Below are 16689 nucleotides of genomic sequence, written 5' to 3'. Positions count from 1 at the left end.
TAGGAAAATAGAAATACAGATAAATATTCTTAACTCTAAGCTTAACTTATTCAATACCCAGACCGTTTCCAATTAAGCTAGTTCAACGGAATTTAGGGTTTTCTGTAATTAACTCACCGAACCTGAAAGTTTGCAGTTGCTTGTGCCACCAGAGACAGCTGAGCACCACCACCACAAGGGCCAAGCACGAAAAAGGCCGAGTCTTGGAAGACGCCTAGCATTCTGGAAGCAGCCTAGCGTTCTAAAAGCACCCTCTGCCTCCCTTCAGGGAGCATTCAATCTTTCCTTCCCCTAAAGGGGAGGTCCTTTAAAAGCTGCCTATGGAAAGTTCTCTAATTTTTACCACAATATGCATGTATGTGTTTTTTCCCCCAAACAAATGTTTCCATGGTCTTTATGTACAAAACCCCAAATCATTACTATCTAACAATTAGGCAAGCTTGAGAGCCACCCATCCCCAAATACTGCCGCCTTTGTGTTCAACCAATGGTGTCAGGAAAAAAAAACCAGCATTAATGTTTAGCATTTACAAAGGGAATGTGAAGGTGAAAATAATATTTTTAAAGTATGGAGAAAGAACTGTACAGCAAGCATCTTTGAGACGTATGTGTATATGTGTATAAATACTTTATATGTGTGTGTATGTATAAATATGTGTTTGTGTGTACATATACATGTATGTATATATGTATGTATGCATATCTTAGAATCTTCCATATAGAGATAATAATTGAAACTGTGAGGCTTTATGAGATCGCCAAGATAGATCTTATAAAAAGAAAAAAAAACTCTAAAACTAAACCCATGAGGACACTTGCAATTAGTGGGTATGACATAGATTAAGATTCAGCAAAGAAGACTGAGAAGGATCAAGCAGGTAGACTCTTTACAGAAAGGAGTGAAGAAAGGCAAATTCCTTGGTGGAGCTGTGAATTAGTTCAACCGTTTTGGAAAGTAGTCTGGAATTACACAGAGAAAGTGATATACTTATATACTTCATTATGCACTCAGAGTTCATTAGTTCCCTCTGTGGAGGTGGATAGTATTTTTTGAAGCATGAGTCATTTAGAATTGACTAGGATCAGAGTAGTCAAATCTTTTAAAGTTGATCATCACATAATTGCTGTTACTGTGTACAGTGATCTTCCACTTCTCATTTCACTTTGCATCAGTTCATATAAGTCTTGCTGTGTTTTTCTGAAACTACCCCCCCTCGCCATTTCTTAGACCACAATAGTAATCCATGACCGTTATATGACACAACTTGTTCTTCCATTCCCTGATTGATAAGTATCCCCTCAATTTCCGTTTCTTTGCAATGACTAAGAGAGATGTTAAAAATATTTTTTGAACAAATATGTCCTTTTTCTTTCATTTCTTAGGGGTAGAGACCCAGTACTGGTATTGCTGGGCAAAAAGGTATGCACAGTTTTATGGCCATTTGGATTATACTGAGTTTTACTGAGTAGGTGATTCTTGGTTGTAATTTTAGATCCTTGGCCTTCTGGAATATTATATTCCAAGCTCTCTGTTCCTTTGACATGGAAGCTGCTAAGCCTTGTATCATCCTGACTGTGGCTCTACAATATTTGAACAGTTTTTTCTTCCCTTCTCCATAGGTCTGATAAGTAAACTATTCCTTCCTTTTCTAATTTGCCTATGGTATCACCCATTTTGACTTTATTTTGGTGTATGGTATAAGATATTGATTTCTGCCATCCTATTTTCCAGTTTTCCCAGCAGTTTTTGTCAAATAGTGAGTTCTTATCCTGGCGGCTAAAGTCTTTAGGTTTATCAAACAGGCGATTGCTATATTCATTTATTGCTGTGTTTTATATGCCTAACTTATTACAGTGATCCACCTCTCTAAGAAATTATTTCCTTGAAGGACCTTTCGTACCTTTTTTTCCATTTATCCAGTTCTGCCTCATAAAGAGTTTTTTTCTTCAGTGGATTTTTGTGCCTCTTTTACCATTAGATCAGTGCTGGATTTTAAGGTGTTATTTTCTAAAGTATTTTTGTGTGCCTCTTTTACCAAACTTTTCATTCGCTTTTCATAATTTTCTTGCATCATTCTCATTTCTTTCCCCAATTTTTCTTCTACTACTCTTATCTCTTTCTTTTACTCTTCCAGGAATTTTTGTTGGGCTTGGATCCAAGGACCATTTTATTTTTTTATTTTTGCCAGGGGGAATGAGGTTTAAGTGATTTGCCCAGGGTCACACAGCTAGTAAGTGTCAAGTGTCTGAGGCCGGATTTGAACTCAGGTTCTCCTGAATCCAGGGCCAGTGCTTTATCCACTGTACCACCTAGCTGCCCCAGCATTTTATTTTGTGACTTTATTTGTAACTAACTCCACCCCTACCCTCCCACCCCCACATACATTGTTGTCTTCTTCTTGACTTTATGTTATGTCCTGGTTTTTTCTACTGCTGTAGTAGCTTTTTGTGGTAAAATTTTCTTCCCTCCCTCCTTTCCTTCCTTCCTTCCTTCCTTCCTTCCTTCCTTCCTTCCTTCCTTCCTTCCTTCCTTCCTTCCTTCCTTCCTTCCTTCCTTCCTTCCTTCCTTCCTTCCTTCCTTCCTTCCTTCCTTCCTTCCTTCCTTCCTTCTTTCCTTCTTTCCTTCCTTCTACACTTTGAACTTTATATTCTTAATATTGAAGTTAGGCTCTGCTCCCATGGTAGGCAGGAAGTCAATTTTCCAAACTTAACACTTTGTGCTACTATTTTCCGAGCTAGTTCTGGGTTCTGCAAGTTTTTGGTGCTTCCATGATGGTATGATTCTGGGAGAAGTATGGTCATTGTTCTCCTCGTCTGTGCTCCAGTGTTTACAAGGAAGGTCCCCTGTTTCCCTGTAGCTGCAAGCACGAGTGCTCCTCTTGGGTCAGGAACTGTGACCAGGACCCCTGCTTTCTTGTGACTGAACCAGAAGTGTTTTTCTCTGCCCTAGAACTGTGAGCCAGAATATCTCTGGGCTGAGAGCTCCCAAACTTCTGCTTCTGTTGTCATGGAAACCCCAAAGGACCATTGCAGGCACTACACTGTGTGCATTCTGGGCTGGCATGAACCCCAGTGTCACACACTTCTCTTGCCAACCTCCTAAGTTGTCTTGGGCTAGAAAAATATCTCACACTGACTTTTCATTGGCTCTGCTGCTCCAAAATTTGATTTGAGGAATTATTTTAAATTTGTTTGAAGGGGAATGTTGGGAGAGTTCAAATGAGTTGCTGTCTTTATTTCACCATCTTGATTCTGCTTCCAGTATCTCCAATATACTCTTTTTAAAAATTCTCTTCTATCCCATTCCCAACAAAAGGTCAGTCTTTCAGCCTTTCCTTTAGAACTTCCAATGAGAGTGAAGCCACTAACTCAGAAGGCAAATCATTCTAGTTTTGAATTAATTCCAGTTATTAGGAAGTTTTCCCTTTCATCCATCCCAAATTCTTCTTTATAGCTTCTCCCTATTATTTCTAGTTCTGCTCTTTATGGCCAAGAAGAACAAATATAATTTCTATATGGCAGGACTTTGAATACTTGAGTATAACTGTCATTCCTGCCCCATCCAAGCCCATGAATATTTCTCTTTTCAACAGCAAATTTCCTGTACTCCACCTACTCTTAACCCTAAGTTCCTTCAGCTGCACATCATATGGCATTATTTCTAGATGCTTCATCAACCTGATTGCCCTTTGATGAATTTTCTCCAGCTTTTAAATGCCCTTATAATGTGGCACCTAGAAAAGAATAGACTGAAGCTGTGATCTAATACAGCAGAACTCTCACCTTTCTAGTCTTGAGCATTATTTATTTCTTTATGCAGTTTAAGTTTGCACTAGCTTTCCTGGCCTTTGAAACACATTTTTACTGTCTCAGTTTGGGCTTTCAGTTCACTAAAATGCCTCCTAACTTTCTCAAATGAACTGTCTAGTCATGTATTCCTCTCCTATCTTATTATTTGTTTGTTTTGTTTGTGGGGCAATAAGGGTTAAGTGACTTGCCCAGGTCACACAGCTAGTAAATGTCAAGTGTCTGGCCGGATTTGAACTTGGGTCCTCCTGAATCCAGGGCTGGTGATTTATCCACTGAGCCACCTAGCTGCCCCCTCTCCTATCTTATAAAGGTGATTTTAAAAAATCTCAAGTGTAAGACTGCAGTTATTCCTATTAATTTCTGTATTAATACACTCAGCCTACTGTTCTAGCCTGTCAAGCTCTTTTTAGATTTGGACACTGCCTTCCAACTTGTAGTCTATGCTTCTAGCTTTGTGTCATCCTCAGATTTGATAAGCATAATATTCATAATTTATAATTTAATCCATGCCTCTGATTTGGAGCCTATAGTACTATGTTTGATTTAGGAGAAAAAAGTTAAATATTCTGATTCCAGAGTTGGTTAGATACAATGAAATCCAATGAAGGAGGAGACAATAAATGCTATTGCATTAATAAGGACAGCATGTAATAGTGATATTATTTTGTTTGTTTGTTTGTTTTTTTGCAGGGCAATGGGGTTAAGTGACTTGCCCAGGGTCACACAGCTAGTAAATCCACCTAGCTGCCCCCGTGATATTACTTTTTAATCTTATCATTTAGAAGTTCAAATCCTACCTTTTTAAAGATGGTCCCCTCTACCTCCCATACCCAAGTGCTTTCACTCTGAGATTGTCTCCCACTTATATCTATTTTCCATGTATATAGTTATTTGCATGTTGTCTCCCCATTAGGTGGTGATCTCCTTGAGGAAAGAGACCATATGTTTGCATTTCTTTGTTTCTCTAGAACTTAGCACAGTGTCCAGCACATAATAGGCTCTTAATATATGCTTGTTGACTGCTTATGTCAGTAATTGATAACTGCCAATATTTTGTTGTTGTTGTTGTTGTTTTTAGTGTAAAACATTATATCCATTTGTTTGCTTTGGGAAAAATTCTAGAAATGCTAGGAGACAGTGTGCTTTCAAGCCTCTTAGTCATCAATCTGTTGTTAGAATTGATTCACCTAGACTTAACCTGGGCTCTGCAGGTGTTCATCCATCGACAGTCTTGGCTATAGAGCATAGGCGTTGTGGGGGTTTCTTTGAAATGGAGAACTCTAAATGTTCCCACTACTTAAAAGATAGAATTGAACCTCAAAGCCAGATCTTCCAAAGTCTAGGGGCCTTTCTACTCTACCATTCTACTTCTCTGGTCCTGAATATTAGCAGTAAGGTATCAGCAAAACCATGAAGGCACAAGATAAAAAGCATGAGAGCTCATAATTCGTACTACACAGAAAGTGTGTGTAGAGGCAAGGAGGTAATGTCTCTTGAGCACCTAGTACAACACAACTGATCACCCAGTTATCAAACTTTGGTGTATTTACTTCATGTTAGGCACTGTGCTAGGTGCTATGGATGGTAAAATAAATATGTGAAAAAGATAATAAATTGCAAAGGCAAGGAATGTATACATAATGTAAATAAATAAATGCCACAGAGACTGAGACATCTCAAGCCTGTGCTTATAAGCATTTACATAGAGAGAGAGAGAGAGAGAGAGTGTGTGTGTGTGTATAAAACAGATCCTTGGTTTATTCCATTTTGAAGCCACTTTAGGGGCTCTCCTTCATCTGAGTGTCATTTGCCATGTAGTAATCTTTGTCTTATTTTCCTCATAGGGCCTTTGTGAGGAAAATATATTATGAATTTTAAAGTTCTTTAGAAATGGAAGCTACTTTTATTTTAGAGGCTACCATTTAAATCATAGTATCCATTCTTTCTTAGCTGGTATTTCGCTTTGGGATTTTAAATGGAAAAAGCCTTGCCCCTCAGATCAGGACTTGGGTTCAAATCCTATCTTTAACACGACCTATGGAGAAGTTGTTTAACTTCCATGGACCTTCCGTTTCTCATCTGTAACATAAAAGGTTGGAATAGATGGCCGCTGATATCCTTTCCGGCTCTACATCAGTTAGTCAGTAAGGTTTTTTTTGTTGTTGTTTTGTTTTTTTGTTTTAGGCAATGGGGGTTAAGTGACTTGCCCACGGTCACACAGCTAGTAAGTGTCAAATGTTTGAGGCCGGATTTGAACTCAGGTACTCCTGACTCCAGGGCCAGTGCTCTATCCACTGTGCCACCTAGCTGCCCTGTTTTCATTACCATTTAAGAGCTATAGTGGGAAAACCAAACCATTTTTCTTTTACAAAATATATTTGACTAATCTTAGGAACTGGACTGAGTGATTAAATTGCTAAACAAGTTGTATAATAAATGATTACATTAGAAATTACTTTTTGTATATCTGTATCAAAAACATAATTTATTATAAAGCATAAGCTGAATTGAGAACACATTTACCCAAATCAATTCATTGCTATTATTACTTCACTGATGCTGTAGGTGGAAGTAAAATACCCTGATCCCATTTCTTTTTATTTAAAATAATAAAAATATTAAGTCCACAAATATAAATCCCCAAATCCCGTTTTAACTAACTACTGCTTTCTCCCTCCCCCATCATATAGGTAAACCTTAGGTTTCTAAAAAATGGGTTCATTGTAAAAGACCTCCATATAGCTCGTGAACAGTGTATAGAAATATGACCAGGTGTTGATAAGCGACATGGGAACTTAGTAGTATTTAATATTAAATGAAATAGAATCTTGGTTACCAACAGTTAGTTGTTTAGACAAACCAAACATGTTATTAGAATGAAAAATAGGACAGACTGAGAGATCCTAAATGCCATTTTTTTTGAAAAAAATTTAAACATGAAAACATTTTTCCTTTACTTTTAATTATTAAATTCTGAATAATAGCCAAATTTACCTGTAAACGTCATTTGGTCCCAAATTGGTTGGGTTTTCTGTTTGTATTTTTTGCCCATTAAAAGAAAAATGTTAGAGAAATCTCCCACAAATAGTTCTTTCTTAGGAGGAAAAATATAGTTGTGTGATAAATGTGTTTTTATGTTTTAAATAAGTAAAAAATAATGATTGCTGAACAGGTTTTGATAAGCCAATTTTGGGGGTGGGGTGGGGCAATGAGAGTTAAGTGACCTGCCCAGGGTCACATAGCTAGTAAGTGTCAAGTGTCTGAGGTCGGATTTGAATTCAGATCCTCCTGAATCCGGAGCTGGTGCTTTATCCACTGCATCATCTAGCTGCCCCCAATAAGCTAAATTTCAACAAAAGGCCACATGTGTGCTAGATTTGTCAGTATGAGCTTTATTTTTTGCAACAGATTGCAAGGATGACATATATGAATATTACATTTGGAAAGAAACTTTAGGCATTTAACCAGTCTTAATCAGAAAGAAGTTAATTTTCACTGATTGTCTAGTCTTCTATTCCTTCGTAATACCTATGATTTTGTAATGGTCATTTTCATCGGTATCTGTTTCTCTTTTATTTAAAAAAATAATATTGAATCTCTGTAGAAAAGTAGCTTAATTGCTTTGGGAGTGGGTGTGGAAGAAGCTGAATTATAGTCTTGAAACTGGGCACTAAACCTATTTTATGTAAAAAAGCCAACTTTGAACTCCAGTATTTCAATGGATATTTGGATTCTTGGAGTGCTAAGTTTGCTTTTGCCATATAATCATTAATCTATTATTCATTTGGACTGTTTGCAGTATTTACATGGAAATGCCTGTGTATTTTATCACTCTGGAAAACTGGACAGAACATGGAGTCCTTCATTAATATATGAGTGCCATGATGTGTCAACATTTTTAATATTAGTTTGCCAACAAAAACTGGCTCTGGAGGACACCTCAAACATGCTTTTAAGCCAAAATGTGCCATAGAAATGCAGGTTATTATAAGACTATTATCATTGCTGCCTGCCTTTCATTTATCTTCTGACACCGCTCCCCTGCCTTTACTTTACCTTTGGAAATAAGGATTTATGCATGTACCATATATTTGGGCAACTTCTCAAAATATATAACAGATTATGTCTCTGTGGAATTTATGTGGAAATAATATTAATGAAGAGGCATCTACTCTGCCAACAAACCATAAGGACCTGGGGACTTAACCATCTTATTTGCAGTTGCAAACTTTTGTGTGTTATCTCTCCAATTATAAGGTGAACTCCTTGAACACAAGGAATGTATTGCACTAGAATTTAGCACAGGGAAGAATTCTTAGCACATTGTAAGCAATGTTTAATAAGTGCTCTTTTTTTTTTTTGTAAGGCAATTGGGGTTAAGTGACTTTCCCAGGGTCACACAGGTACTCCTGAATCCAAGGCCGGTGCTTTATCCACTGCGTTACCTAGCTGCCCCCTTAATAAGTACTTTTTAAAAATTCATTCAGATTTCAGAGTTCATGGACTTGAAAATTTAGACTTTCCCATTCTCACCTGCAGGCATTTCAGAACTAAGGTTAATATCTAGATTTTCTTCTGTGTTTTTTTGGGGGGGGCAGGGCAGGGGTCAATCAGTAATTTTGAGGAATAAAAAAAATAGAATTCCTTTCCCTTTGTTTCCATAGCCTACTATATGCAAATCTTTTGAAGATAATGTTAGTAAGGGATTCTCCTTCGATTAATCAAATGTATGATCCAAGGATACTTTTTAATAGGTGCTAAAATCTAATGCAGATTGGTTTCTTTGAATTGATTTTGAATTCTCATTGTAAGATGGTACATGTTCCATTTTTAGTTCATTTGTAGGAAATGAAGTAATTGATGTTTCATGTGTCCAGTGGCTTTGTTTATCTACCATAATATTTTGTCTCCATGGGTGCCTTGCTTAGAGATAAGGGGCCTGTAGGAAACTCCTACTATCCTGCTGAATATACCCAGTGACAGACATAGCCATCAGATTTGGATAAATGTATTTATTCGGTTAAATTAGGTCTCTTCGGGAGATCATAAGCAGTAACTTTTTGAATTTATCCTTCATTCAACTCTTTTTTCATCCAGGAAACTCTAAAGTAAACAAAGAAAAGCAGCAATGACTTGGTAGTGCAATGGCCCATTCTAAAGAAATGTTAAGACCATTTTCCAGAATAGTAGACTGTTTGTTACTCCCTTTTGCTCTCAGAGACAACTTTGCAATGGATTTTTTTCCCCATGGATTTTAATATCCCCTTTTAGTAATGGCCAGATGTGTTTTTATTTCTTTTCACTCCTTTACTCTTTGTTGAGAAACTAGAACATATTCTTGCATAGGTTCAAAAGAGAGTAAAAACATTGGACATTGTTCCTTTATATACTTTTTCAATACTTTAGTTTTCTTCTTTTTGTTTGCAGCTCCTAGTTAGTAGTTCTTTTGAAAGAGGTCAGTGAACTTTCCTGCCTCTTTCTAGACTTTCTTTAATCTGTCTTCCTCTCATCAAGAAATTTCATGAGAGAAAAAAGTGTTTCTGTATTTTTAAAAACAAATTTCTGGGGGTAGGTCAGTGACGGTTAAGTGACTTGCCCAGGGTCACACAGCTAGTAAGTGCCAAGTGTCTGAGGTCAAATTGGAACTCAGGTCCTCCTGAATCCAGGCCAGTGCTTTATCCACTGCGTCACCTAGCTGCCCCCTTCTGTATTTCTTTGTACAGTTATCCCATCCATTGAAGGGGCTAGGAGTATGGCACCCCTATGATCTGGAAAATCTACCTAAAATTTTTGGCCCTCCCTTTGTACCAGAGAAGAAGTCTGAATTTTTTTCTTTTTCTTTCAGGAGGTGTTTACAGCATCTTATTGTAAAATTGGGTTGAATTATACAATACTATACGTATATATTATGCATTTTTGAGTTTCTAAACTTTTTCTACATTGTCTTCTGTCTTTCACGTATTGTTTACAGCTTCCACACCCACCCCCCCAAATTCCCATTTAATTTCTTATGCTGACCCATGATATATTGAAACCATAATGGGGAAAGTCGTGATGTGGAAGGGATAACTGTATTCCCGAGTGCTTGGCATAGTTCCTAGCACACAGTAAGCACTTAATAAATGTTTGTTGCTTGATAGGTTAATGAACCCAGACCTATTATTTTCTGAAAACTCTGATTCATTTGTCCTTTCTGTTATATCTTCACCTTCTTGAAAAAAGATGAATAATAGTTACCTGGAACATAGACATAGTTGCTTCTATTCTTATGTTCATTATATGTTACATAAATTTCACTTCAACATTTATTAAGTACCTATTGTGTCCAAGACACTAAACTGAGTGGAGGGAAACTGATACAGTCTAAATTTAAGAGATAAATAAATAAATAGAATGCCTGGTATAAAGCGAGTGATCATTACTATAGTATGATCCCTTTGTAAATGCTAGAGGTAATCATTGTTTTTTCCTAATGGTAATAGGACTTTTGTACAAGTTTCATTGTTCCCTGCTTTAGGGATTAGATGAATTAGCATTGTTATAAAACATTCTTAAGGTGTGGGAAAGGGAGACTGGTTAAAAAGAACAAGGACTATTTGGATTGGATGGGATAGAGAGATAGATTAACATACATTCTAAAGAATTACAAGTACGGGATTTGACAACAAAATTCATTGTAGGATTCACTTTAAAAATATATGGTACTTGCCCCACAAAAACCAAATAAATAAATAAATAAAAGTGAGCAGCTAGGTGGTGCCCCGGATTCAGGAAGACCTGAGTTCCCTTAATTCTGCTTTACTTCCTTCTCCATCTCTTTGTCCAAGTCTTTCTGCATGTCTGAACTCTACATATTTTTGTTTCTTATGGAATATTAATATTCTGTCATATTAATTTGCTGCAGTTAAGATGTTTACAAGTCAGTAGATATCCTCTTTTATTTTCACTTTTTTTTTTAAACTCCCCAAATGCTGCAGCAAATATTTTGGTATATATAGGACTTTTATCTGTGTTTTTTACTCCTTGGGCTAAATATGTGCCAAGAGTCCCATCACTGGGTCAGAATATATGCTCTGCTTAGTAAGTGATTTTTCATTGTGAAAAATGCTGTTTGCCTTTTAAAAAATATAAAATGGAGATTCCATTAATCAGTATTCTACTTGTTTTTTTTGTTTGTTTGTTTATTTTTTTAGTGAGGCAATTGGGGTTAAGTGACTTGCCCAGGGTCACACAGCTAGTAAGTGTTAAGTGTCTGAGGCCGGATTTCAACTCAGGTACTCCTGACTCCAGGGCCGGTGCTCTATCCACTGCGCCACCTAGCCGCCCCTATTCTACTTGTTTTTAAAACTTGGGCAGTTTGTATTATTTCTAGAAATGTGGCACTTAGGCCTTTTAATTTATCTTTTTTTTTTCTGGGAAAAATAGGATCCTTAAATTATGTCTGAGAATCTAGTCTTCTGGTTCAGTCATTTTGGCTTCTGTAGAATTCATGAGTCCTTTTGAAGATGTTATTTTTTATCCAAATATTCTTTTCCTTCTATACTTTTGAATTCCAGATCCATCACAAAATTTTTAAGAGCCCCTACTATTTGGAAGAGATTCTCTACCACGTCTTCTAAGTTAACTACTCTGTGCCTCTTTCTTTCCTTGTACTCTTCTTTTAACTTCTTACTGCCTGGCTTCCAACCTTACCATTCCACTGAAACTGCTCCCTCCAAAATTACTTAGTTGCTAAAGCCAATGACCTTTTTGCTATCCTCATTCTCCTTGAACTAACTATCTACATCTTTGACACTGTTCATCACTCTCTCCTCCTCTATATTCCCTCCTCTCTAGGTTTTCAAGACACTACACTCCTAGTTTTCTTTCTACCTCTCTGACCACTCCTTTTCATTCTTCTTTGCTGAATCCTTCTACACATCATGTGCTCTAACCTTAGGTGTCCCTCAGGGTTCTCTATACTACTTTATTTGGTGATCTCATTAGCTCCTATGGATTTAATTACCACATCTATACTGGTGATTCTCCAATCTTGCCCCAGTCTCTCTGCTGACCTTCTGGCTTGCATCTCTGACTGCTTTTCAGATGTCTCAAACTGAATGTCCAGTAGACATCTTGAGTTCAATATGTCCAAAATAGAACTCATTATATCTTTTCCCGGAAACCTTCTCCACCTCCTAAGTTCCTTATTAGTACAGAGGGCAATGCCATCTTCCTAGTCCCTCAGACTCACAACCTAGGAGTCATCTTGGATTCTCACTTGTCTCTCACCCCCTTTTCCAAGATGCTGCCACAGCCTGCTGATTTCACCTTTGCAACATCTCTTGAATATGTCTCCTGTCCTGTGACACTGCTGATACTCTCTTGCAGGACCTTGTCACCACATGGCTGATGCCCACAGTAGATTCTGGTAGGTCAGCCTGCCTCAGGTCTCTCCCCATTCTAATCCATTCTCCATCCAGTCACTAGAAAGATTTTCCTAAAACATAGGTCTGATCCTATACATGCCCTCACACATGTGTGCATGCACACATGCTCACATGCCCACATGCCCAGACACACGCATACTCAATAAGCTCCATTGGCTTCATGTTGCTTCCAGGAGCACATACAAAACTCTCTATTTGGTATTCAAAACCCTTCATAACCTAGCCCCCTCCTACTACCTTTCCAGTCTTCTTACACCTTACTCCTGGACATGTGTTCTGGTGTCCAGTGATACTGACTGGCCTTCTCATTATTCCACAAACAAGATACTTCATTTTTCAGCACTTTCTCTGACTGTCTCCCATGCTGAAATGGTCTTTCCCTTCCATGCTGACAAATTACTTCTCTGGCATCCTTTAAGTTCCAACTAAAATCTCACTTTCTGAGGAAGCCTTCCTAAGGCCCCTCTTAATTCATTGCTTTCCCTCTTAATGATTTCCTATTTCTCCTGTATATAGCTTTGTATAGATTTGTTCACATGTTGTCTCCCATAATAGATTGTAAGTTCCTTGCGGGCTGGGGCTATTTTTTGCCTTTTTTTTGTATCCCCAACACTTAGCATAGCATATGGCATGTGGTAGGGGCATAATAAATGTTTATTGAATTGAACTGAATTTTTAAAAATAAAATTTCTTTGAGAATTCTGTTTTCTGACCAAATTTCAAACCTAGCATCTTTATTTTCCATTTAAAATATTCTGAAGTTTCTTGCTTTTGTTTGATGATCTCTGGAGAATTGTTATGTTGTTGCCTTTTAAAAAAATTCTTGCTGATTTTTCCTTTTATCTTTATCAGTTTCATTGTTGTTTTATCTATTTGAGACTGAGTTTATAGTCAGCAATTCTCTATTAGCTTTTTACGTGTTTTCGTCATTCTTGCCTTTTATTTTAGGTAGTTCATTTGGGGTTTCTTCATTGTTTGACCTTCTCTCCTTTTACTGCTATAGTGTATATGTTTTCTCCTGAACAGATACCCCTGAGGCTAAGCAGTTTTTCTCCTCAAAATATACCAGAAAAGGATTGACCACTCTATCCACATTCCTAGTCTCTTTTCCTCAGGGCATGGAGGCCCCTGTCTTCTAATCAATTTTGCATTGCCATGTCTTCCCTCATAGTTATACCCACCTTTCTGTCAAATGATTGGATAAGTTGAATATTTTCTGACTTTGATGAGGGTGAGAATGCTGGAAGCAGATGGTTTGCCATCTTATTGCCCTTCATGGACTCTCAAACTTAATAGGTTATTATTCTGTCAATACATTTGTCAGTATTTCTGAACTTCTGCCCTGAGTTTGAGCATGTAATGGAAAGCAAGGAGAGAAGAGGTAATAGAGGCCCACTTCCTCTTCTTATTGAGAATTCCATGATACATTATTTTGAATAGGTCATTGGTTACCATCAATTAAAGAAAAATAATGGCATCGTTCCTGAAGTGATTCTTCTCAAGTTGCTTATATTATTCTTCATTATAGTGGGTCTTGCTGTCCTTTGAGTTCTCTTCCTCTGCGTCTCTTTAAACCCCAATTATGTATGATTCAGGTGTGACTGTATACCATACTTCCTCCAAATAGATGAGTATTTCTAAACTGTTAAAGTGATAAGTGTGAAAGTATACAGTCAAGTTATTTTTTACTCTTGTACTGGTTATAAAGTAATGGTACTGGTTTTCATGAGTTGCTTTTGGACATTAATTCTGTTACTTTACAGATGTACTTATCTTTCACAGCAAGGGGTTCATTTCCTAGTAAGCAAGAGCTTAGCAGCAATTTTATGCTATTTTTATAGCTTTCATAATACATAATTATTGCTTAATAAACTCAGCAATATTCTAGATATATTCTTTTGCTGTAGGAGTGAAGGGGTCATGGAAACTACTGCAAAAAAAAAATCAGGTCGAAAAAACAACTTTGTCTTTATTTGCACTTGTGTTTATACTGAAACACATAGTATTTTAATTTGTTCCTTTGTTTTTGATTTCATTATAATATAAAATTTATTTTGTATCATTAAAGTCTCCTGGTTTTGGACCAGCCTTTCTATGTCATGGATAATCTGTGTTATGACCCACAAAAAAGGACCTGTCTCACTCTTTTCAGTTTGGGTAGTTGGGCATTAGAGACTTAGAGTTAAGAATGGATTAAGTCCAAAAGGGGTTGGTTTTGATTTTTCTGACCTTTTCTCTTGTTATTTTTAGAAAGAAGTTATTTTGTGAAGGAATAGCCAGTGATGGCAATGAAAGATGACATAGCTTAGGGTAAATTGAGATCAGTTACTGAAAATTTAAGAATTCTCTCTTGACAGGGAAGAAGCCCCTGAAATTGGGGAGCACTTTACTGTGAATGTTGACATCACAGAATTTTGAACTGTACTCCTCGTCATATGATCCCATTATTGTCCCATAAAATCAATTATTTCCTAGGGGTTCATATATTTAAGTAGTTTAGAAGAAAGAGAAATTCTATTTAAAACAGATCATTTATAAACAAGGCCTTTTATTTTAATGCCCTTATTCAAGGCAGATGATGATGATAATTTTACTCAATGCCATTAATAATGATGACGATGACAGAAATAGGTAACATATTTGAATGTAACTATGTACTTTCCATCACATTCTACAACCTTATCTAATAAAAGGCAGTGTTACATGGTGGATAGAGTATTGGACTTGGAATTGAGAAAATTCCAAGTCCTTAAATCCTGTATTAGACACTATGTGACTATGTTTGAGTCATTTAAGCTATCTTAGCATCAATTTCATTATCTGTAAAATGGGGATGATAATGACATTGACCTTACTGAGTTGCTGTGAGGGTCTTTAAAGTACTTTAAAGACCTTAAAGTTTATTATAAATAATAGATGCTATTATTATTTGTACTTCTAACTATATTTCTTTTTTGGATGCAATTGAGATAGAAATGGGACAAGACACTGTTGTGCTATTTTTGATACTTAATTTGAACTATTACATAGATGGATAAATGAACTGCTTTATGTAGTGGAATAAACATATTAGAATCCAAGCTCATATTATATAGGTTCATTTAAAGCATCCTCAGAACAAGCATGGTAGCAGATAGGATAATGGGATGTACCTCATCCTTTTCCCATGTGATTTTGATACCTTTCCACTCTAGATAGTTCCATTTTGAAAGATTTTCATGTTTTGCTGCTTGGAGATTGTCTTTCCTATGGTGACATATGTTAAAAAGATTGTCCTTCAATTTATATGGATTAGTATTGTTATCATCACTGTTATTTTATTCTCATTGTTGTGATTTAAATTATTATTCCTGTTGAAATTAGGTGATATTAAGTAAAGTGTTCTTGAAAATGTATACAAGACTGGTAAATTAATTATTTGTCCATAACCTTTCAAAACCCAACAGATATTTGAATGTCTCAGTGTTCCGTGTTGTGCCTTGCTCTGTTTTCTCATTTAACTTTCATGAGAGAAAATGAATATGACAACATAACCTGTGTGTCATATGTTAGGAGTCCTCTTGACCATAAGTCGTCTCATGTTGTTTGTGTTTTTGTCAGGTCATGACTGCTGTGAAACAGTGAAGGTCCTGCTCTGTGCTTCCAAAGAGGGACTCCCTGTTTTTGTGGTGGCTGAGGAAGATTTTCGCTTCATTCAGGATGAAGTATATGATGCAGCCCAGTTCCTGGCAACCAGTGCTGGGAACCAACAGGCTCTGAACTTCACCAGGTTTCTGGATCGATCAGGACCACCCTCTGGGGATGTGAATACCCTAGATGAGAAGGTAGCACTGGCATTCCGACACCTCAAACTGCCAGAAGAATGGAACGTGCTGGGAACAGACCCAACGTTGAATGGTGAGGACCCGTAAGGATCAAGCAGGGCATGTGGTTATGCCTGGAAGTCTACCTCAAAACTTGCCTTGTATGATTGTGCTGCTTTTAAAATTGGGATTCTTCATCTAATAACTTTCCTGTCTAAGGTGTTGCCCTAATATCTTGGTTTAATTTTTTATTAACATTAACATTGATCATTAATAATCAACTAGACTTGCTTAATGGCTATTTACATTTAAATGAATTGATTTCAAGACATACTACTTTTCTAGTTGCCTTCTAAGTCCTCAACAGGATTTTAAATTTTTCCATTTTTATTTAGTTTTCCTCTTAGAATGAGTATTATTAACTTATACTTAATTCTTCTGGTTTGGCTTTTTAATTTTTTTGCATTGTTTTATGGTTGCTCTTTTCAAATTTATTTGTATGCTATATATCGATCTTTATTGCAAGAAAGTATTCTGTTGCTTTACTTAGCACAATTTATTTAACCATTTCCTTCTTGATGGGAATTTGGAGTGTATAAGAGAGAAATGTTTAATCAGCCTGAAAAAATAGACTGGGGCCACATTGTG

At 36.8% G+C, this 16689-nt stretch overlaps 1 protein-coding gene across 1 annotated transcript in view; it reads left to right on the top strand.

The window, feature by feature from the left end:
• AKAP13 (A-kinase anchoring protein 13) overlaps window positions 1-16689 on the top strand; it is a 393887-nt gene that overhangs the window by 165185 nt on the left and 212013 nt on the right. Inside the window, exon 4 of the mRNA XM_043982253.1 lies at window positions 15839-16135. Coding sequence (XP_043838188.1) covers window positions 15839-16135 — 297 coding nt within the window. The remainder of the gene's footprint in view (window positions 1-15838; window positions 16136-16689) is intronic.

The sequence above is a fragment of the Dromiciops gliroides genome, chromosome 2, assembly GCF_019393635.1.
Source record: "Dromiciops gliroides isolate mDroGli1 chromosome 2, mDroGli1.pri, whole genome shotgun sequence".
Classification (NCBI taxonomy): Eukaryota; Metazoa; Chordata; class Mammalia; order Microbiotheria; family Microbiotheriidae; genus Dromiciops; species Dromiciops gliroides.
The sequence above is the reverse complement of the archived record's forward strand: the minus strand, read 5'-3'. Positions and strand labels throughout refer to the sequence as shown.